The sequence below is a fragment of the Varanus komodoensis genome, unplaced genomic scaffold, assembly GCF_004798865.1.
Source record: "Varanus komodoensis strain SLA01 unplaced genomic scaffold, ASM479886v1 scaffold32, whole genome shotgun sequence".
Taxonomy (NCBI): Eukaryota; Metazoa; Chordata; class Lepidosauria; order Squamata; family Varanidae; genus Varanus; species Varanus komodoensis.
In genome coordinates, this window is record NW_025335798.1 from 16,761,850 (window position 1) to 16,785,817 (window position 23,968).

Genomic DNA, 23,968 nt, shown 5'->3' on the forward strand with positions numbered 1-23,968 from the left:
ATATCAGTCTTTTAGGTGTAAATAGGGCATGGGGAGTACATTTATTTATTTTATTTTATTTTTATTTTTCAATTTATATCCTGCCTTTTTCCTACAAACGGCTCAAGGCAGCTTACATCATTCTCCTCCTCCATCTTATCCCCACAACAACAACCCTGTGAGGTAGGTTGGGCTGAGAGTCTGTGACTGGCCCAAAGTCACCCAGTTGGCTCCATGTCTGAGCGGGGACTAGAACCCGGATCGTCTGAGTCCCAGGCCCAGGCTCTTAGCCACTACACCACACTGGTTGATTTCTATGAAGCATGAATTATCTTAAAATAATTTTGAAAAGTGTGTGTATCTGTGAATACAGTACAAAATTTGTCTATGTAACCATCTCCTCCCAAAAAGAGAGAACTACTGGATAACATGTTTAAAAGAAGCATTTGCTGCACTGCATGACCAGCAATTAGCTGAGTTAGCACAATAGATGTGAAACAAAAGTTTTTGCTGAGTAAGATGCAGCCTAGGAGCCTCAAAAGCAAGAGGAAGACCCTACAGTCCTGATCCTCTGATTAGGCATTTTGTGGAAGTGACTGCAGTAGTTTAGCAAAATGTACCCAACAGCGCAAAAGAGTAACGGGTTCATGCTCTAACTATTTGAGGAGTTATCTCCCAGAAACCTCTTCTGAAATCAGCACTCATTCGATTTCGGTCCAGAAAGATCAAGTATGTCTTGGAACAGTTCTGAGGACATGGGAGAAAACACAACAAGCAAAGAAGGGATAAAATCTGAAATAAAAAACACGGTAATAAACAATAGACATCAGGGACTCAAAATTTCTGATTAAAGATTATATCCCCAAGGAGGGTTACAGCAACATCATTAGATTTGTAATATTCTCTGAGCAGCTTACAGAGCAAAGGCAAATAAAATAAAAAAATACAATAATAGCAGAAATGAAAAATGCATTTACTATTTCTAGTGGAGACAGAATCCAAGGCAAAGACATTTAGGTTTAATCGAGTGAGGTTCCTTGCCATCAAGACACTGTAGAATAGAGATGGGCAGGATGAGAAGAATCCAATATTGCCATTAGGAGAGAATCCTACAGAGTCATCCACCTACTTGTCCCATTTGTTTCAATTGCCCATGATAGATACAAGGCAATTATATTGTATTTTCCATAGAAGTTTTGGTTGTGTTATGCTATCTTACTGGATTGTTTTAAAATGCTTTTCCAGAAAAAAAAACACATATTAGTAACATTTTATTATCTTTGAAATATCAAGCCTTGCTAATTGAAGTGATGAATTTATGTTGCAGACCTAATATTTTACATGGCATACCCATAGAACAGGCTCCCTTGGGTATTATTAGTTCCACACTACTGGGAATGATAGCCTGATAAATGTTGGCTGCCAAAGCAGATCACAGGACACTGAGGTCTATCATGTCAGGAAGTGATTCATAAGGACTGGCTGCTGTAAAAAATCAACAACTCTAATATGCAGGCACTCCTACTGCTGTATTAGAAATGAAAATGTTTTCTTAAAATTCAGATCTTATTGTACAGTAGGTGGAGTTCAGGGAGAAGTAACATTCTGCTACACCTCCACAATTTTTAATTGACTGTGTCTGGGAACCTAAAGCAAGTCTTTTAATTACTATAATATTACTGCTCACACTTCATTGCTCATTTAGTTCCTTAAACCCATTGATGAGATCTCAACACCACCTTCCAAAACATCTTCCATATACGTGATGGCAGTTCCCAGTTCTTTCCTCCCCCTGAATCTACTCTGGAGTGTCACCCAACATGTCAAAACAGAAATGGCAGGCCAAATGTTTATATATTTGTTCATGTATAAATTATATCACCTGTTAAAAAACTGAAGGCATTATTAAGTCCCCAACCCACTTTATTATCAGAGGTGGCCTCCCAATGTTGCAATCTTAGCCTTTTAGCTGTCAAAGGAGAATGGAGAATCCATTTACCTTTACATTAAGTTGAAGTAGTCTGTAGATAATTGAGAAGAATGTGCATATCCATGTACATGAAGAATTTTTTATCACAAGGATTATCTGCATTATTGCTTTCTTTGAAAATGAAGTGCCCACTGGGCGTCAGTGAGTAAAGCTCCAACAATGGACTGATTTAGGTAAATCCTTATTAAAAAGGTGTTGTGGCATCCAATATAAAGATGACACCTTTTTTTTTGCGAAATTAAACCTAACTTAAGATCCATTAACCCTTCTGGCACAGATACAATGCAGCAATCCATTGATTAGGCCAAATAGGACAATCCAATTCATTATCCTATTCATACTTAAGACCCCATAAATATAAATACATAAATATTTATAAAGCTGGACCACTCAGCCCTAATCAATACTTCCAATAATATAGGAGCCCCTGAAGCTGCAGTAGAAGATCATATTTTATATTAAAAGCAAAGAATGGCAGAAAATCACAATTGGGATCTACTAATCTATCCAAATCAAGCTACCCATCCAAGTCCACCAAACAAATGTTTTCTTGCTAATAAAGTCAGCCTTGTAAAGTTAATTCTGCAGGCAAAAATGGATCGGTGACCGTATGCTCCACAACCCTCTTACCACCACAACTGTAGGAATTATACTATCCATTTTGATTCAACAGGACCCAAAAGCAGTCCATCCCAGAAGCGGATACAAACATGAAGATTCCAAAATTAGTTTTAAAAATGTATGCTAATGGTATATTGGTAGAACAGAACCAGAGTAACTGTGTACAACAAGGTTGTGGTGGTAGCCGTGAGGCAGCGGGTGTTGCCAAGAGATGAGACTTGATGTTGCAAAGCAGTGTGTGTGCTACGGAGGGAGGAGGAGTCATGGGTACCTGAAATGAGAACTCTTCCCCTGCTGGCAAGCACATGAGGGAAAAGAAGAAGAAAATGGGAGCAAACTGGCCTTTCCCCACCTGCAGTTATGTTCCATCTCACTGGAGTGAGGAAAGTCCACTGTAATTCTGATTGTGGCCAATGTCAAAAACGTAATGATCTTTTAGTGCTAGGACCTTTTGCCTGAAAGCAAGCCCTGAGTAAGAACAAACCATTTGTATAAGGAACGTATAACACTGGCAGTTTTATTTTCAGTGACTTTCTTAATTATACCTAACCTGGTGTTTGTTTTCCACAGGAGCCTTGCACGGAGTTCACATTTACACTGAGCTACTGAGCACAACCCAAGATCCTTTCTTCGTCAGCCACTACCACTTCAGTCCTATCAGCTTCTGCTGGAAGTTGGGGGGGGGGGGTTGCCCCATGTACATTACTTTACAGTTGCTTTCATTGACTCCCGTTTGCCAGTTTAATGGCCATTCTTCCAGCCTGGAGTGATCCCTTAGAACACTCTCACAATCCCTTTGAGTTTTATCTACCCTAAACAAATCTGACCACTTCACTGCTCACTTCTAAATGCAGATCACTCCTAATTCTGATTTATAAATAGGTTGAATAGTGTGTCCTCTTTAATATCGAACATTTTCAACACTACCAAGAAGTGCACAGCAACAACAACAACACTAAACTAAACTTCTAAGATTAGTCAGATTAGTTAGAATTTATGAAGAGGTGACAAGCAGTGCAGGTCCATTGTATCTAATTATTTTATGGTTTCTTCTCTGAAAAAATCAATTAAAAAGCTATCAGATGGATTGAACATACTTGAAAAATATGTCAATGCATTTTAAATATGTGCTACTAGAAGCTAGAAGACTAAAATTGAACCAAGACAAACTCCATTTCCCATCAGTCTGTCCCTGCAGGTTTTATTTCCCTTTTCCTGCAGTCCTGCCAGAAAATAGTGTTGGAGAAACAATTTTTTCTTTAATATTTCTATTCCACAAAATAGTCAAAGATCTTGGAAATGGAAGTTCAGGGCCCAAATAGTCAGCTTTGGCTAATGAAATTGTATCAATCATGTGGATTTTTCAGTAAGATATTTAAAAGCCTGGCTTTTAAGAAACTTGAAGCTCTCACCCAAGATCACCAAGGCTCAAATTAGAGGTCCAGTAATGGAAACAAATCTGCTAGTCTTTTAAAATGACACTAGGAGGGCTGATTACAGATCACATCAAACAATTTAAAAACCATTTAACTTTTTAATTCCCTAGTTTGGATATGAACTTCCACAGTATTACCCCAACAAATCTTAGGTTTTAAATAGCTCCTGACCACATTATTTCTACAGGAATATTGAAGTTGAATACTAGGGTTTCTTGGGAAAGGAGTAAAAATTAATACGCAAGACCTCAGTTAATATGTCCAGGCAATGAAATGAAAAGTGGGGAAATCAGGTCCTAATAAACCTGCTTCTAGATTTACCAGTGTGGCATGGTACTGTGTTGGCCTAGTAATATTGGATTAGTCGCTCTCTCTCAGTCTAGCCTACCTCATAAGGCTGTTGCAAGGATAAAGGAGAAAATAATGTGAGCCACCTTGAGTGCTTTGGAAGAAAATGGGATACAAACAATGATTCCTTAAATAAATACATGAAGTTGACATCTTGGATCACTTTTCTTGAATGATGTTTCGTATAAGTCTGAATTGTGCATAGAATCAGACTACAGATCAATTGACATGTGTATATTCAAATAATGGGTTTTTTGTTTGTTTTTTTGCACTTTTAAATTATATAGTACCCCAAGCTTTCTGAGTGGCATAAAGTACACTAAAAACGAAGTACTAAAAATAAATAAAACCAGCACATAAGACCACATTAAAAGCAGCAGCATAAACTAAAAACACTACAGCAATTAAAACAAGTAGCAAAACAGAAGTGCTAGTTTCTCTGGTAGGGACATACCACTAAAGGAGTATTGTAGGAGGAGGAAAAATTGAGAAAGCATTTGGAGTTTCAGCATTTTCACCTGTGTGTTTGAAGATGTCTCACTGTATTTACCCTACTTCACCTCTTAGACTGCAGTTTTATTCAAACTTACCTTGGAAAGGGCCCTGTTATGACCTTATTAAGTCACCTAATATGACTTACTCCTAAGTACCAATGCCTTGGGATAATACATTGATTTGTCATGAGTGTTAGATTTTAATTCATTTTATTCATTTCACCAAGTCAGATTCTTCGGGGTCTTATGATGAGATCTTACTTAGCTTAAAATTTCTCCAACTTCAAATGCAATAAAAAGGCATGATTTTGTGGAAATATTGTCTGTCTTATTATATTAGCCTATGGTTTTCCACCTTGTAAGCAGACTGAGACACAGACAGACAGGGACGTGGTGAATATACGCAAGCATCTGCCAGAAATGAATTTCTCTCTTCCAATAAATTTGTATTTCACTTCTATTCACTCGGATTGATGCAGCCAACTACTCATACTCATTCTCTGCCAAGGCAATATATTCCACGATTTGGTTCTATATTGATGCTTACTGGAACATTTTAAGAAACCAGGATACCACATGGTCTACTCTCAGCATGATGTAATTATATTCTCTTTGCCCCATTCTGACATTTCCAGGTTTCTGTCTCATGTGGTTTCTCTTGCAAGCATTATGTGCCCTAATATGCAGAGTTCCCAATACATCCCAAGATCTTTAAAGCCACAGATTGTGTCGCATGGGTGCACTATGGCCCTTAGAGATTAGCTTGGGATCACAACTGTCATTTTCATGAAATTTTATGACTGACCCACCTGGACTTTTAGTTGACTGCTAGAATTACATGGAGTAATGTGGAACTTGCATTCTCCATACTCAAATGGTTACTTTACACTAGTACAGACAACCATGTATATTAACAGTAATGTAAATTACAGTGCAGCCTAAATTACCTGAACTTTATTTACCTCAATTGTGTACATATGAGTTCTTTATCAGAATTATCCACTGTAAACAACATTCTGTTTAATTGTAACAAAGCAAAGTAAAAATGGTTTTTCACTGAGCATCGCAGGCCACTTTCCTTCCTAGGCTCCCATTTTGTTTTATAATTTATGCATAAGCAGTGCTACAACCACATCTTTCTATGATACTGACTCCTGCATGGTAGCAATCCATGTCTGAGAATTTCACCACCTGCCTTTTAAAGCTTTCTTTCTGTGACCTAAACATGTTTAGGGCATAAAATATCCCAAAATCACATCACTGAAGTGTTTCTGTTACCCCTCACAATGTAAAGGTATCAGGGCACAAAATGTCCCATGTCTTTTTGGATTTATTATTGGTCATCCAAGGCTGTTTTAGTGTCCAGAAGAGGAGCAAAGTCTTCCTTTCCCAAAAATTAAGAACCTGAAATCTTTTTAATGTCTAAAGTCTATATTGTCCTAATTGAAAGCTGAAGAGGGAAAGCACTGTTATCATGCTGGTTATTATCATGCTGATTGGAAAGATTCAGTCCCAAGTGACCAGTATTAGTTGAAATTTGAAAACCATTGTTATGCTGACTTTTTCATTAGACCCATCAGAGGCAATTTTATATATGAGAAAGAAAGGAACAATGCTAGTACTCAAAATTATGTGTTTGCTGCCTGTTTATATCAGCTTGTGTGAATGTATTGCCCCTTTGGCTCAAAAACATTAATTTTATTTTTTTTATTGAAAATTAAAATATTTTATGTTTGAATATTCAGAAATAAAACAGGTTTGCGACATATCAGAGTTTACAACATCTGATTCTTTGGAAGGCATTCATTCACAGAGTCAATATAAGTGGATGACTTGACCATATGTAACACCAACAAATGGACTGGAATTCAGACTGGGGTCCAGAAAGACCCCAAATGTCGCACATGATAGGCCTTTCTAGATGCAAGACTAAAACATGTTTGTTCAATATGCAAGAATACTAGAACAAAACAGTATGATTTATTTCTAATTGTAACTGACATTGCATCATTTGCCTACCAAGTTCTCTTGAATGGTGGATAACAAATTTACATCCTTGATTATCCAAGTGAATAAATATGGGCTTTTAAAACACTTTGAATCTTGTACTTATACCTCAAGCTGAACTACATCATGGCCAGAGTAACTATGTGCCGATTTTAGTATCATGCTAGCTTATCTAATTAGGAAGAAAGTATGACAATCATAAGAACAGAATCATAAGACTGGTAACTAAAATTTGCAACCATTAGAAACAGTCTTGCTCTTCTGATTTCAAGGCACTCTTGTCAGAGAGTGAATGCTTGTTAGCAAATGAATTTGTATCACTGCTAAGTCTTTTCATATTGTCTGGAAATGGTTTAAAATACAAGGTACCTAACAGTACATAACTGTTGTAAAGATAACTTTTATATTTTGTACACTTAAGAATACTGTTATGAGAACTAATACAATCCTTGTCATATAAATAGATTTACCTACTTTGTCAAATAAGTTCTAAAACAGATGCTCCAAATTGCTCCAATACACAACTTTCTGTCCTTAAATTCCAAACTCACAGCAACTAAAAATTCATGGCATATACACACCAGTGGCAACATATCCATAAAGATAGTGGGTTGGATCCAGACCTGGTATTCTTTGAAAAAAGAGTTTGCATAGGTATGTCAGAAAAATTTACAAACTAGAGTCAATTAATTCTAGTTTTCCATTAATCTGACCTGTGCATTCCTTAGCAGAACAGCTTTTTCCAAGCTACAGTTTCTGCAAAATTATGGATCAGATTTTCTGTTTTGTGAGATTCTCTTTTAGCATGCTAATACAAATACACCATTGTACAGGCAGATTAATGTAAATTGCTATTTTGATTTAAAACAAATGATGCTGTGCTTTGAAAAAAAAAAGATTAATTCTTGCAAAGGGCAATCATGAAGACTCCTGACAATCCCCAAAACAGAGATAAAACAAAATTAACAAAATATGTATATTTCTAGTTTCTGTTCATAGAAGTGATTTGAATCCAGTAGTGGCCATTGCTGTGAGGGAAGGAAATATTTGCCAGCATATGTTTTGGGGATATGGGTGCTCCAACCAAAAAAGAGGAAAACAAACTTCACCAACTCCCTTCAGTCCATGGCAGCATCAAGTTAGAAGATATCTCACACATGTCTATATGTAGCCCAGTATGTACACTAATTTTGTCTTAAAACCAAAATCATATTTTAAAAGTATTTATACTTCCATGAGTTGCCAGAACCTTTAAAGTTTGAGCTTGTAGTGACACAAAAATGAAGAACCAACCAAGTTAGATTTCATAAAATAGTAGTTAGAAGGGGCCAAGGAGGCCACTGGATTCAGCCCCTTGCTATTGCAGGACACGAAGTTACACCATCCCATTCAGATGACTGTCCATTGGCTTTTTGAATGTCCCTAGTGAGGGAACGCCCACAATTTCCCAGGTAATAGGTTCCACTGTTGTACTGCCCTGACAGTGAGGAAATTCTTCCTGGTGTGTAGTCTAAAACTGGGTCTCAACTTAGATTGATTGTTCTGTGCCCTACACTCTGGAATCAGCAAGAAGGGATCTTGATCTTCCTTTTTGTGACAGCCTTTGAGGTACTTATAGAGGGATATCATGCTCGCTCCCCACCCCCATTCTTGTCTGTTCAAGGCTGAACATACCCAGTTCTTTCATCTCTTCCCATAAGGCAGTGTTTCCAAACACTGGATCGTTTTTGCTGACCTCTTGTGGACTCTTGCTAATTTTTCTGCATCTTTCTTAAATCTTGGTGCCCAAAACTGGCCTATCAGGATCTAACTTTTTCTCCAGAACACTACAAAGTGAAATGAATGGTAAAGTTAAAAGCCTTCCACCATTGTTTCCAACTACCTTCCCTCAAAAAATCAACAAGGATGGAATAAAAGGTTCATAGTTGACATGGAGCTGTCTGACCTTCAATATTAGTGCCCATCCAAGTGAGCAAAGCACTTTTACTATTTCTTTAGTAGATAAGACTGTCTCCTGTTATATAAAATCATAACAAGACACAGCAATAATTGTGTATTGCGTATGTAGTTTTAAGCACATTGACTGCCTCAATGAATACAGGGCAATATACGCAGCATACAGAAAGCTCAGGACAGTAAACCAGTTTGCACATAATGGCTTATAAAAGTAGCCAGGGGGACTACCTGAAGGGTTAAAGGTAGTGCCTCTCTAAGGCAAGTTATGGTTCCATCCTGCCAAAAAGAACTTTGGCAATGGTAGACCTTTGCTTTAAAAAAGAAAAAAAAACCGCAAAACTGCCATGAATCCCATTGTATTGCATAATTCCTGCTCCATCTCTACCTGAGCAAGATGTTGGAGCATGCCGTGGTTAGTCAACTCCAGGGATTTCTATATGATGAAAATATTCCAGCTCTATGTCAATCTGGCTTCTGGTCTGCTTATGGGACAATGCTACTTTGGTTGCCTTCTATTCCAGGAAACGAATAAGGGAAAACCCGGCAAGTTGTGCTGGACTGTTCAGCAGCTTTTGATACTCTCCAGCCATGGTATCATTCAGAGGTGGCTGTCTGAGATACATGGCTGTCTGACTAGGAGACACTGCTTCATGCTGTCTCCAATCCTTCTTGAAGGAACCATCTCGGAAGATATTGCTGATTCCTGTTTGACACTAGGCAATAAGCCCCTGGTGTCTCTCAGGGTCCCATCCTATCCCCACCCTATCTACAATGTATAGGAAACTGCTCCAGAGTTTGGGGTTCCAGAAATGCTATGTTGGAGACAGCTGTAACTCCTTGGGACACAAGATCATCTTCCCCCCCAAAACTGAGGCTCCTGCTGTGAAAGGAATGAACTAATCCCCCCTGCCTGCTTTTGCAAACAAGGATCACTCTGGGGTTTGGAAGACTCTGACAAACAGGCTTCTGTCTTCTGTTGAAGTTTTCCAAAGGAATTTACCTTACTTCCACCCAGAGGGGTCCTGGATTGGGTGGGTATCTGCCCATTACCCACCCCAGGTTCCCCATTACTGCTCCTTCATAACTGCAATAATCCAACGCTATTTTAAAAATGAAAATAATTGCATAAATGGGAGGAAGCATTTAAAAACTAGTTTGTGATCAGCTAGCTTTTGCCACGTGAACAAAAAATTTAAAAGGAAAACTCAAGCTGTAGTGAGCCCAAAAGTGCTTACAGTGAGGAGGGTAAGCCAGGCCCAACCTACCACAAGCCCCACTTGGGAATCTTAGGGGTATTGGCACTAATGCATTTCCAGGAGCCCCATGGTAAGAGCAGCAACTGTGGCACTCTGTGACTTATGTCATGGGGTTTGTGATTTATGCATGAAATAGATACATTTGTTACATGTATCTGTGCACAAATAAGCATGCACAGTCCATCAAAGGTTCCACTGAAGCTTGCGACTGCTAAAATGAGGAGTGTTAAAAGATACCCGAGAGCCATCTTTCCAGGAAAAAGAAACTAAATGGGTTTAAAAAAAAAAAACCTGCGGCAAGCCAAAAACTACCATGGCAGAGACGTCATCACCTGTTTCATAGTGATACTTGCCCAGCAGCTGCTCAGTAAGAGCGACAGAGGGTTTTTGCTGCTTTTGCCAAGCGGCTCTGTAGTATCTTCTACAATGGGTTGTGTCATCTGAGGCACTCTCTGCTACAAGTCATGGATTGTCAGGTTGGGCATTGTGAGTTCGCATGACACAATAACCCACCATGACTTATCAACTGTGGTGAGCTGTCATTTTGTGTGAATTCATTGGAAGCAATGAGAAAATATAGCTTAAGCTTGTCAGATAATCTAAGTGGCTCCACTACTTCCTGGGCATATACCCGCACATACTATAATGCAATATATTTCATCAACTGCATCAAGTACCTAAAAGCCACTTACATTAGCCAAACAGGACTTTCTGTTTATTGATATTCTTATGTTTGATGCCTGATTTGGACCTATCTTTTCATCTCCCTGGACCTACTATCAAGGACCTCAGGTGGGCAGTTCTTAAGAAATTGAAGTTAGGGGCTCACTTGGAACATGAGACCGCAAAACAAGAAATGATAGAGGAATCTGACTATACAGTCCAACAGCTGCCAAAACCACTGGATAGCTGGTCTACATTCTCAGGGGAGGGAGCAGACATTGCTGGGCACTGGATCTGCAGTGCTAGCACTTTACCACTGTGAACAGTTAGAATGGTAAGAAGCTAAAACAGAGAGTGCCATAAATAGCAGGTGTTTGCAAATGATTCTCAGTCAACTGAGCCATCCCAAATTTGACAAGTAAAAGCCAATCATAAGCAGTCACAAATCTGTCTGGCAACCATCTCAGTTTGAAAGACTAGATAAACAGGGAAACAGATGACAAATGAAGGGAAGTCCAGAAGATGAGGATATGCACTCCGTAATGAACTATTTTGTAAAATATGGTGAATCGAAGAAGAAACCCTGACTTTTTATAGCACCTAATTCTATATCTGCTGATAACTACATGCTGTTTACTGTGAAGATATGTACATTATCTATTTTGGACCAATTGAAAATATATTTTAAAAACTTGAGACCAATCAAAATACTTAGCCGAAATTGGGTTAACGAGAAAGACACAGATTATTAAACCTTTCATGAATTTAATGAATTTAAAGCAAAATCCTTCTTGTGACATATTTGCATAGTGTCATGTAGTCATCCATTTGAAGGTGGAAGAAAGATGAGATGGAGATTTGAGATTGGATCTCCAGGTCAGGCTTGGTTCTGTTCTCCCCCGTCCCCACCCCCAGCTCCATTTCCTTTTAAAGCAGAAGGAGGGCAGAATTTGATCAAGACAGCAGCACTGGGGAAGGGCAGTTAATCCCCTTTTCCCAATTTAAATCATTCCCCTTTCCAAACTGTATTTGCCTCCATATGTTCTACCTAATGGGGAAAGGAACTGCTTTGGAGAGGATTTAGACTGGGAAAATAGTGCTGCAGGGGTGGTAAGGCAGGTTGTTAACCCCCTGCTCAGACAAAATTTGGAGGCCCCTGCAGCTGTTCTTAAAAAGAACTGTCTGCTTTAATTTCTGAGATTTCTAACACCTGAAATTTATTTACACCTTATAAATCCTTTATTTTTGTTTCCACAGGCTGAAATGCAGGAGATTTTGGGGCAACTTTCAGATTTTGATTCACTTTCTGTGACACTGGAATATAGTTTCTTGTTCTCACTTTGTTTTGCTTGGGACTAGTTAAGAAAAAGGGTCAGACCTCCGTCCCCTAGATATAACTTCAGAAAATAGGTATTTAATCCTTATGAGCACTTTCTTTTTTGCCATCTTTGGACATGAAGTATGTATTTCAGCCAAATACTGAAATATTGAATATTTCAAATATTGAAATATTCTGTTCTTATAGAGCCAATACAAAACATTCTGGCTTCCTGATAAGACTGTTTGTTAGCAATATTAAGCCACAATCCTATGCAAGTTTAGTCAGAAAAGGGTTGGGACATGCAGGGAGTTGTAGACTTTTTCCCCTAACTAAACCTAGATAGAATTGCACCTTAAATTGCTTTACATTCTCATGCTTTTGTTTATTACCTAAATCTCATGTAGGCAATCTGTATACAAATACCTGGCACTAAATTATTTACTTATCAGGATTTACTTCTGAGTAAACATGTTGCTAGATTATATATTGTGTTTATGCTTATGAAAAAATGTGCATTTTGGTTCCAATAAAGAAACAGAGATATCTTCCATTGTCTAGAAAATTTAGAATGGCCAACTACTAGCATTGCTGTGGATTTCTAAATACTTAAAGGAAAGTGTAAACTATTTTTTTCATTTTTAAAAAACTTAGTTGATCTCCTCAGTTTCCTCATATGGCAATTTAGCATACACTGTGTCTCACCAGACAGTTGCTAAGTATTACCACATTTAATAGGAAAAAAAGTAATAAGTAGAAATCTTTTGGACATAGTAACTACAAAGTCTAGCATGTTTGCCCAGAATGAAGCCACACTGATCTGAGATACTTCAAATCATATTGTACAGAAAGTGTATTTGGTACAGCATAATCTTTCAGCAAACTACAATAAAAATAAGTTTTGATAATTTAGAGTAACAGAATAAAATTAAACTATGCCAAGGTATGTTCTCCTTTTCAATCTCACAGAAAAACTAAGATTTTTTTTCCACCTAAATAAGCCCTTTTAACCTAAAAATGTATGGCCAGGTAACACAGTCAAGACTGTCATTTGAGAACAATGTCATGATTATGGCAGTTTCAATGTTAAGCTTGTGAATTATATTAATCAAACAAGACAAGGTTGTCCCAGAGAAAATCCTGCTTTGATATTTTCTTTCCTTCTTTCTTTATAAAGATTGGTGCATGGCGTATGTGTTTTCCATACAAATTACTTCAAATAATATATGCTGAGTTTTGCAGAACCCATTTGGCCGGTTTCTAATAACCCCCCTTGGGAGCTGACACCAAGTTTCAGCAGTAGACCATCACTGCAGATTAGCACTACAACATATGCTGCAGAAGCATCCAGTTTGCCTTTCTTAAGCCAAGAAACGATATTTGGAGCATCTCACACAAGTCTCTGAGAACAGGAGTTCTATTTTATATAATGAACAATAAATATTTTGGGATCTCAAAACAAACAAATCTAACTCTCCTTTTTAGCAACTGAATTATGCACTTTACCTCACAACCTCTCTCTAAAGGACACTTTGCATTATGCATAGGTTTTTTACCTGCTAGCAAGCATGTAGAATTTTAATATTGTGCTGAGCTTGTATCTTCCCAGTTAAATGAAACAAGCAGTCTTTCATTTAGTTTGATCTTTAAAGTAATATTTGGTTTAGATGTCTGCATTGGCCACTTTAAAGGAAATCATGCCCTCTAGAATATTAACTTAAATAGTCTAAAGTAGAAAACCCATATCCACATGGGTATCATTCAATCTGCCCCAAGGAATATATAATCTTATCAGAATGGCAGAGATGGCACTCCAAATATTAGCTTGATGTGAGGTTGTTAACCCAGTAAAATAAACATTGCATCTTATGAGGTGCATTATTCTGAATTTGCTGTATATTTCAAATAAAGATATTCAAAGAAGATGCAGCCTCATTTGACCTCTTCAGCTAAAAATCAATCTATGTTATGTTACTCAGAAAAATGAACACATTTCCAAATCTACAAAGACTAGAAAGAACCGAAGATCTGTTATTTCATCTGACCTTCAATTTTCTTTTTCAGTAGGGGAAATACACACAGCTGTTTTATTAATTTATAAGCACCTGGCAAGCCTTTTCTCAATCACTTCAGCAACAGCAGAGCTAGATAAACGATAAGAGCACCATCATGTATGGTGTTTTTCAGCATTCGGTAATAACAGCAGAGGCTAAATATTTAAAACAAGTCCAATACTCACTGAAGGCAGCAACTGCCAGAGCCAGTGTGACAATAATGGAAGCCCATGAGACCCACAGTGCCTTCTTTCTGTAGCTTTGAGCTTCGTGCGGTTTTAATCTTGTGCTGCTTTCTAGTAAACCTAGCAAGAAAATTAAACAGAACAATAAAGTGCTTTCATTCATTAATCAAAATGCAACTGGGTCTGATCAGAACAAGTCAGGCATTCCCTATGTATGCTCTGTGTACTACAGTTTAGGCTAAATGCTGTTCACCATATTCAAACTATAAATAAAGGAAATGCAGGTGCATGAGGTCAGCTCTGGGCCAGCTCTGTGACTGCACTTCCCAAGAAGGTAAAAATGTACTAATTGATCCCTGGAGCACATAAAGGAATGATGAGAGTCTCACAGCTTTACAGTTGCACATCGCCTCAATTACCTCCTTCCTGATCAAATGTATTGGGGAAACAAGGGGAAAGAAAGTTAACCTGAAGCACAAACCAAAGTGTTAGCTTGATTAGGGAGTAATATAGAAGGCCTGATGTGATGCATATCTGGAAACTGGAGCATGCGTAATAGAGAGCAACAGAATCCATTGCTGTACATTCACTGCTGCTTGAATTCTTTTGTTGCTTAAATTCTAAGCACCTTACCCTCCCAGCAAAATTCAGTTAAGATTTTTTTTTTTAAGAATGACAATATATTTTTATCTTCAACTTTCTTCTCACCTTATTTCCTGCAAGAGTAGCAAATTCTTACTTTGCTTGTGGATATAATTTCTGTAATTGCTGGGAACCACAGGCAAGTACAATAAGGACTTAACAAATCATGCCAATCTATCAAATATTGAACTAGACAAAGACCCATTGAATTTGTGGGTTCAATGCCAAAAGACCAGTATGAGGATCTGTGTCTGAGATGCAGAACAAGAGAACAACATGAAAGGAAAGGAGCTTTTAGATCAGCTGTTGGCTGTTTAAATTACACTGTACATCTTCTAGCACTAGTCTTAATACTGTTGCATTAAAACCAAGCATTCTAGTCTGAAACATCTGAATCTTGCAAAAGGTTAGAATCTGTCGAATTTAACAGTTTGTTTCTTCCAACCTAAAATGATTCAGTGACCTGCTGGTTACAATTTCTGTTTCTAAAAGGCATTGTCTTATGAGAAAGTCCTTGGGGATTGCATGCAAACATCATACAGCTGTCAAATACATAAAATCAAAATAGTGTCTCAGACAACAACAGACTTTCAATTTCAGATGTGAAAATTACACCTAGAAGGAGCTATCAAATATTTAGCATATTACTAGACTGATTTATAAAACCAAGAATAGCACTGGCAAGCTATAAATAAAGTCTCAAATGAATATTTGAAGACACATCTTGTTATTCGTCGTAAACAAACATTATCATTCCAAATGCCTTTTTGTTGCATATTTTAATACACATGGTGATATAATGGATTTTATCCCATTTCTTAATTACTACCTGTATGTTATTTTAAAAAGTAAATGCTGTACAGGAACCTTCCTGCTAACAAAATTTTCATGAAGTTGGTCTTCAACATATGCAGGCTCAATAAATACTATATATTTTATAATAAAATTAAAATACCTTAAATTTGTTAATGAATTCTCAGACTCGACTTAGGTGTGCATAGGGTTTCTTAACAAAACAAAGAAAGGGGCACATTCCCTTAAAACTTTTTAAAAATTGGACAAGACAAACTTCTTCTGAAATCTTTTTTCTTCATTTATGTCCTACAAAAAAGTAAACTACAGGAAATTATATTGGTCAAAGAAAGAAAAAATGAAAGCCAGAACTGTTCCTTGCATTTTCTTGGAAGTTATATCCAAACATCACAGCTAATGCAGGAAAACAAGCATGTGGAATAAACTTATGAGTTCTTTATCTCATTTTCCACACTCACACACTTATTTTCCCTTTTACTAGGGCCTTTGATCCTCGTCATCCTCTCATATTCAGAACAATTTCATCCCAGTGTACAAAAGATACCTAATGGTAGAATTCCTATTGAAATCCCTGAAGACCAAACTCTTGAATCTGAACCTTTGAGAAAATTGACAGATATCCCCTATTAGTACTAGAGTGAATAAGCAAGATGCCTTCAAGTCTCACTTATTTTAGATTGCTCTTAATTTAAAGAGAAATAGAGAACAGAACTGCAGCCAGAATATCGCCAGAGAAAGATGGTCATCTTTTTACAAACAATGATTAGACCTGTGCACAGTAGTTGAAAAGGGAGAGCCAAGCACAGTTTCAAAGGGAGTGGAAGGAGCTGCTTGAATTCAGGGAAGCCAGGATGCCATTGTTGGGGGGGGGGGGGGGCGTCAGCGAAAGGCAAATATATACAAAGCTAATGAATAGGCACGTGCGGGGCAGGTGTCTGTCTAGGGAGACAATGGACTGCCTGTCCCTTCCCTCTAAGAAGGGGCGGGTAAACAGCATCCTTTCTTCGCTTGTGAATGGGGACGCCTGTCTGCATTTCAGTGAATGCATTTTAAATTGCATTTTCACTACGCGTGGCTCAGCACTCAGAAAGCGGGTGTCAGGGGCTTGTTTCTGCATAGAGGCAGCCCAGGCTCGGTTTCTTTGACAGAAGAAACTCAACCATCAGCTTAACTTACCGGCCGGGTGAACAGATTTTAGGAATAGACAAACAATGAGTTTACTAATGGAAATGAGCAACTACAGGAATAGCAAGAGCGCGGGGAGGGAAAATTCGGGCGCTCAGGTGGCTAAAACAATGGACCGCTGACCGGAGATGCGTGGGGAGCGACTGCCAGGTGTAGCGAGCGGGCCACCGAGGGCGGCTGAGCAGCGCCGTCGGGCCCGGGCGGGGAAGGCGTTCGGGGAGGCAGGGCGTTGCGCGCACGCCGCACAGGGCGGCGCGGGGCTGAACGAGCCCCTAGAGAGCGCGGGCGAGAGACAGAGGCGGCGATTCCGAAGCGGCGATGTGCCGGGGGGTGTGCATACGGCTCCTATAGCGGTGAGATGGCAAACCCCGGCGAAGGAAAAGTAGGCGGCGGCACTGGCCAGTGCTGGGACGCCCGCCAGGCGATGTCGAGGCAGCGCTGCCTATCGAGTGGGGCGGGGGGCGGACAGGTTGGGGGGTCCCGGCGGGACGCGAATGAAACGCCTGGGCGGGGGGGAGACGGAGCGAGCCGCGAGGGAAGGGCGGATGGAGAGGAGGCTCCTAGCGAGCCGTCGGGAAGCTGGACGTGCCGGAGGACAGGCATGTCGAAGAAGCGCCGGTGCAGAGCCTCGGAGGAGGGGAGAGGAGGGGCGGGCGGCAGGCAGGCAGAGGAGGGGGACGCCGGGCCCGCTACCTGGAGGGCGGCGGGAGGCGTCGCCCGCGCGAGCGGCTCACCTCTGTCTTCCAGCTCCTCGCTGAACTGCACCTCCTCGCCGATGCGCAGCGGCTCGCCTTGCTGCGCGTCCCGGGCAGGGTAGGCTGGCGAGGGAGCGATGCCGGGAGGCTGCACGATGACGGGCTGAGGGGTGCTGCCCGCCGCGTCCCCGGCTGCGGGTGCATCCATGGCTGGGCAAGGCGACGGGGCGCGGAGCGGCGGCGGGAGGAAGACGCGCAAGGGCGGGCGGGCGAGGAGAGAGAGGCGCCTTCTGTCGAGCGACGCGCCGGCCCACAAGCGCCTCGCTTCGCCCGGGTCGCCCCTCCTCGAGCGCACATTCACTGCAGGTGGAAGCCACCGGTGGCCTCCCTGGGCGCTCAGCTCCTCCCACCCCGCGCGCGGCGGCGGCGACGGACGCGCTCAGACGGGCGGGCCGCGGGGCCGCGGGGCCGCTTCTGGGCTCGGAGCCCCTCGCCCGCTCCGAGCCCGTCCGCAGTGTTGCGAGCGGCAGCCTCCGACTCCAGGCGAGCCGGCCGCGTGCGCGTTGGGTGGCGGGGCGGGGCGGGGCGCGGGATCGCTGCTTTTGTAGCCCCTGCGCTCCAAAACGCGTCGGTGAGGTCCAGCGCTCGTGCCCGGACCACGCGAAGTTATTTAATGCAGCGTATAGGCCACCCGATTCCTCGGGACTGGTCACGTTGCAGATCGCAAAACGCTAAAATTAGCTTCAGCTTTCGGGTTGTTACCAAAGAAAAGGGGGAATAGCTGTCAAAATACGGAGAGGTGGGATGTGTCTGACCATGTGCTCTGGCCACGCTGGTTTTCACCTGCTGGTGCCTCCGCAGGCAGCCCTCGGTCCTACTTTACCCCAAAAGTGAATCCCACTGAGTTCAGGGCAGCCTGTTACTGAGCAGTGCGTGCTTTGGGTTGTAGCCCAACCAAGCCCCACTGAAGTAAGAGAACTTTGTCTCCCAGTAAACTGCACCGCATCACGCTGAAAATCGAGCATGAATTTACCAGTCAGAAGGTAAACCGTGTGAGGTCCAACGCTGCTCATTTGATAAAAGAACAAGCTACCCGGTGTCCCTAGTAATGCTGGCCTGTGTCCGAGAGTTTTTATTAGGCCCCTTCTTAGGACAAAGCCCAGAACTGGTTTCAGGGCCAAACGCGTCTGATTTCTAGAGGCGAAATCGGAGCATCCCCGCAGGTAGGTTTGAGCAATGCAGTCAGCAAACACACATTCAGGTGCCCTTTGTGAAGGCAACAGCTCTATGCAGACATTCAGTATACACACGGAAGGGGGAGACGCGTTGGCTGTGTTAAGGTTCGTCCACCCGCATCGATTCAACCTCCACATGTCGATCAGAGCGCTGGCAGAAAGTCTTCCTCCCGTTTATTCGCGGGGGCAGGGGCATAAACCCCCACGTGCAGGGGTCTTCTCAAAAGACCTGCAAGATGCATTCGGACCATACCCTGGAACTCGGGCATAAGGAAGGGGGCGGGGCCCATCAGCACCATCACAATTCGTTGTGCTCCGTTACATTCAAGAAAAAGCAAACCATGTCGAGTTAAAGCAATCCTAAACTAAGCAGATGTTTCTTTCTTGGTATGATTACAAACGTGATACCTGTTGGGAAAAATAACAAGGCCACAATTGTTCAGCTTTGCAATCGCTAAGGAAAATTCCTGGCATGGGCCTTGCAAATGGGGGAGCTATAAAGGAGGACTGGGGATTGCAAGAGAAATCCGAGGAGGTAAGGAAGAAGCAAGGAATCCAGAGTAGATTTGGGAAGAGATCCAAGTAGGTAGGCAGTCTTCTGTTGCTGTTTTTAAAAAGAAGGAACTCTGGGAATAAGATGGGTAGAAAATGGCTCTGTATAACAATTATTGCTGTTGTCACATCCAGTAATGTTTTAGCTGGGATTATCCTTGGAGACAGACTGGAAACTGCAGTTGGTCAAGAATTCTCTGGAACTAACAGCATATTGCATAAAATCTCTATCAGAATTACTGGATACCAATTTGTTTCCACTTCTAGGTGCTGACTTTTAGTTTTAACATCAACAATAGAGGAAAAGCAATTTAATGCAGGGGGTTTAATACAATTTGGTGATTGTAAATAATCACTGAATCAATTCTGTGGAAATTACATAATTTATCTAAATTTGGAGACCCAATTATAGTTAGCAGATTCTCAGCTACAGATGTGTTTGCACAGAAAAGGAGGCAATTTTAATATTTTAAGTTTCCTTTTAGTTGAATATGGTCTTCTCTCTTAAATTACTTTTTATATTATTTCATTTCTATACAGCTCAATAGCTCAAGCTGTCTGGGTGGTTAAACAATTAACAAGTAAACAAATGCAACATGAGATCTTAGCATAGTACTAAGAATATGAGCTAGGAAGCTCCCATAATTGCATACTGCTATACACATTTACTCAGAAATGTTCCCAGTTGAACTTCATGGTATTTACTTCTGAGTAAAAGTAGGATTCCACTATTAGTCCCTATCTGCAATATGCAGCTGATACTAGCCTGCCTTAAAGATCGATTAGAAAGGCAAGCAGCTTCTTTCTTTCCATGTCATCTTTCCTATATATGGAAATAATCATGCCACATGTGATCAAAAATCTAGGGAAGCATGGAAATAGTAAAATCTCCCCTGATACTAGACAGAACAATACAGATCAGGGAGCAGCACAAAGGCAGATCAGGATCTACTGGTAGATCTCTGGGTAATGTGTGGAATCCTTTAATTATAACTGCATGTTCCCTGCACCAGACTCTGGTTAGTGGATAACAGGGTTCCAATAAAAAAAAAGGAAAGAAAATTCCTGCACATCTGAGGTCTGCCTGCAGTCATTATAGATAAACAGCTTGCAACTCACACCTGTGACAAGTCAGCTATATTTATTTGGTGAAACAGAAGACTGAAAGGGAAACAATTATTGACTGCAGAGGAAGGGCAACAAGGGGTTCAGAGATGAGGAGGTTATGAAACCAAAACATTGCATGGGCCTACAGAGATATGGCAAGCATGTGATTTTTGGAGCCTCAGTATCACAGTGGAAGTAGTTCTCCAGGTCTGGTTTGGTGGGCAGTGGGCAGGAGGTACTTTTGCTCTCAGAGTTGTTCCTCTGCAAATCTCTTCTGTGAGTGAGAAAGAGAGGAGGAGGGACATAAGGGGAAAAGGAGATGTTGATACTGCTGCTTGTACTCTGGCTCTACCCAAGATCATATGCAGCCCCTGAGGGGCTTTTCCAAGGAGCCAATGACCCCCCACAGCAAGATGGCCTTCCTCATCCTGGACTAGTCTCTGAGGATACTCTTGGCATTGAAAGCTGCATACAGTTCTGCCACGGACAGCTGCTTGGTCTTTAAAGAGGTAACTGGAGTAGCCAGATACAAAAGAGGACAAGGTTCCTGCACCTTTAATTCCTTCGCCGCAGGGATTAAGGTGTTTAAGTGCAGGTGCTGGGGCCTCTTTTGCATCTAGCCACTCTAGGATTCATATTGTAGTTTGTCTCCCTCACCTGCTAAGAAAAGCGGGTAGGGCAAGCAGTGACCTTGAGCTAGCCCAAGTCTTCCCCCTCTCACATCATGGGGGCTGAACTGTGTATTGAGAGGCTGTAATGGAAGCTCCTGTGTGCATTTAAAAAGCTAACCTGCTTTCCTAAGGGACTGAAGTATAAATCAGGCAGTCTCCAGTTGGAACTTTCTTTCAGCATAAATTCAACACAGAGTTTTCTTATAGGATTGTTCTGATAATAGCCCTCCCTAATCTGCCATAGGGATAGTGGAAACTGAGGTCTCAAAACTGGAGAGAAAGTATTCTCAAGTGGTGTCTAAAATTGTAAGGACTTTTGAAGAGCACCTAGTTGCAAGGATTATACCAAAACAGTGCATGGGGGATGCTTTGATTCTTGAAAATGCTTTATAAATGTGTAGTATTTTTATTACACCAACTAACCCTCTTTTTACAGTTATATAGCGAATGCACTCTCATAGCTTGATCAAGAACAATAACCATACCAGCACTAAGGACTTGGTAGCACCCTGTGGCTCTAATAGAAATTTATATTTCACAGCTAATAGTTGCTACCTGATGCTGGGAATGATTGATGGCAAAAGGAGAAGGGGGTGGCAGAGGATGAGGTGGCTGGATGGAGTCACTGGGGCAGTGGGTGTGAACTTGGGTGGATTCCAAGGGATGGTGGAGGACAGGAGAGCCTGGAGGAATGTTGCCCATGGAGTCATGTCTTTGCAACTAACAACAACAAATTGCTACCTATCACTTTAACAATAAAGATCACAAAACTTCAACTGGTGTATCTCAGTATAGCTAAATAAAGTAAAACAAGGTCTCAGTCCTGTGCTTCTTTACTTAGGAGGATGTTCCAGTGAAACTTTTTTCTGAGTAGACAAAGGATCACCATGGAAATTTCTCTAAGTTACACTGACAGAAGAAACTGGCTATAATCTTTCTGTTTGTTGCATACCTGTAGTATGGCTATGAGGTAGAATAGTTTGTAAATAAAAATGCTGTAAATTTGGTCTTGCATAAACTAAGGAGAATGTGTTTTTAAAATGTATTTTTCATTTATATACTATCAAACAGTTGAAGCTGTTCAGGTGGCTAACTAAACTTAAATGCATACCACAAAAAAGAGGAGAAAAATTTAACATAAGAATAAAACCACAGTCATTGCATCTGAATCAGCACAGAAGTATACCCACAGTACAGGATAAAGTGCAATTATATAACTCAAGTTTAAAAAGTTAACTATTAAAATACTGGAAAATAAAAAAGGCCAAAAGGAATAGAGAGCAGATGCCAGGTACACCTCTTTGGAGAGCACATTCCAGAGATGGGATGCTATAGCTGAAAAGCCCCTTTTCCTGGTAGGCACCTTCCTTAATTCCTTTGGAGGCAGCTTCCAGAGAAGTAACCCTGAAGATGACCTTAGGGCCTGTGTAAGTACATATGGGATGAGCTGTTCCTTCAGATAACTGGGCTCCAAGCCATTTAGGATGTTGATTGTTCATGCTAGCACTTTGGCTTGGGCCTGGAATTCAACTGGCAGCCAGTGCAGTTGGAAGAGGAGTGGCATGATATGCTCTTGTAGGCCAGTCCCCAATCTTGCTCCCCTGTTTTGGATCAGTTGACAATAACAGACCATTTTCAAAGGCAACCTCATGTAGAGCACTTTGCAGTAATTTGAACAAAAGGTTACCAGAGCATGGATTACTGTACCTAGGCTCTGTTTGTCCAGGGTCATAGTTGGTATACCAGCTTAAGCTGATAAAGTGTCCAAGCCACTGAGTCCACTTGTGACTCTAGTGACAGTTCTGGAACCAGGAGCACCCCCAAACTATAAACCTTGTCCTTTAGGGGGAATACAACCCCATCTGGGACAGGTTGAGAACCTTCCAACTGGACAGGCAAACCAACCCTAGCAGCACCCCCAACTTGTCTGGATCTAGTCTTAGGTTGTTGGTCCGCAGCCAATGCTTCACCTGGGTTTGATGAAAATGAGAGGTAGAGCTGAGTGCCATCTGCATATTGGTAGTACTTCAGATCATAACTCTGGATAACCTCCCCCAGCAGTTTCTGGTAGAAGTTGCATAGCAAAGGGGATAAAATGGAACCCATGGCACAGAGCCATGTCACCCAGCACCCCCTTCTGGAATCGGCCAGCCAAGTAGGAATGAAACTTCTGCACTGCTGTGCCTCCTACTCCTAGCACAGTAAGTTTATTCAGGATACCATGGTTGATGGTATCAAGAGCTGCTAAGAGGCCCAGGGGAACCAACAGGGTCAGACTTCCCCAGTCTTTCTTGAGCAAAAGCTATCCCACAGGGTGATCAAGGCAGTTTCCATTCCAAACAAGTCCTGAAACCTGATTGAAATGGATCTAGATAAGAGTGCCTGGAGCTGTCCAGCCACCACTCCAGCAAACACCTTGCCCAGGAAGGGCACGTTGGTCACTGGCCTATATTTGTTAACATTCTCTAGGTTCAGGTTAGGCTTTTTCAGGGATGGCTTAATTGCAGCCTCTTTTAAAGAGGCTGGCACTTCTCTCTCTCAAGGAGGCCTTTACAGCCTCCTGGACACAAGTACAAACCCCTTCCTTAGTTCTTGTAATAAGCCATGATAGGCAAGGGTCAAGCACACAGGTGGTGAGCTGGCCTTGACCAAGCACCTTGTCCACATCCTCAGGCCTCATTAACTGAAACTCTTCCTATAAAAATGGACCATAGGTTGCTCTGGATGCTCCTTTTGGTGGAACTGCATTAATTGTATCCAA

At 41.2% G+C, this 23,968-nt stretch overlaps 1 protein-coding gene across 1 annotated transcript in view; it reads right to left on the reverse strand.

Moving 5' to 3' along the window:
* The window catches only part of TMEM163 (transmembrane protein 163), an 82,946-nt gene extending 64,810 nt beyond the window's left edge, over positions 1-18,136 (reverse strand). Inside the window, exons 1-2 of the mRNA XM_044438191.1 lie at positions 17,682-18,136; positions 14,308-14,427 (exon numbers count right to left, since the gene is read on the reverse strand). Coding sequence (XP_044294126.1) covers positions 14,308-14,427; positions 17,682-17,850 — 289 coding nt within the window. The 5' untranslated portion in view covers positions 17,851-18,136. The remainder of the gene's footprint in view (positions 1-14,307; positions 14,428-17,681) is intronic.
* Between the last annotated feature and the right edge of the window lie 5,832 nt (positions 18,137-23,968).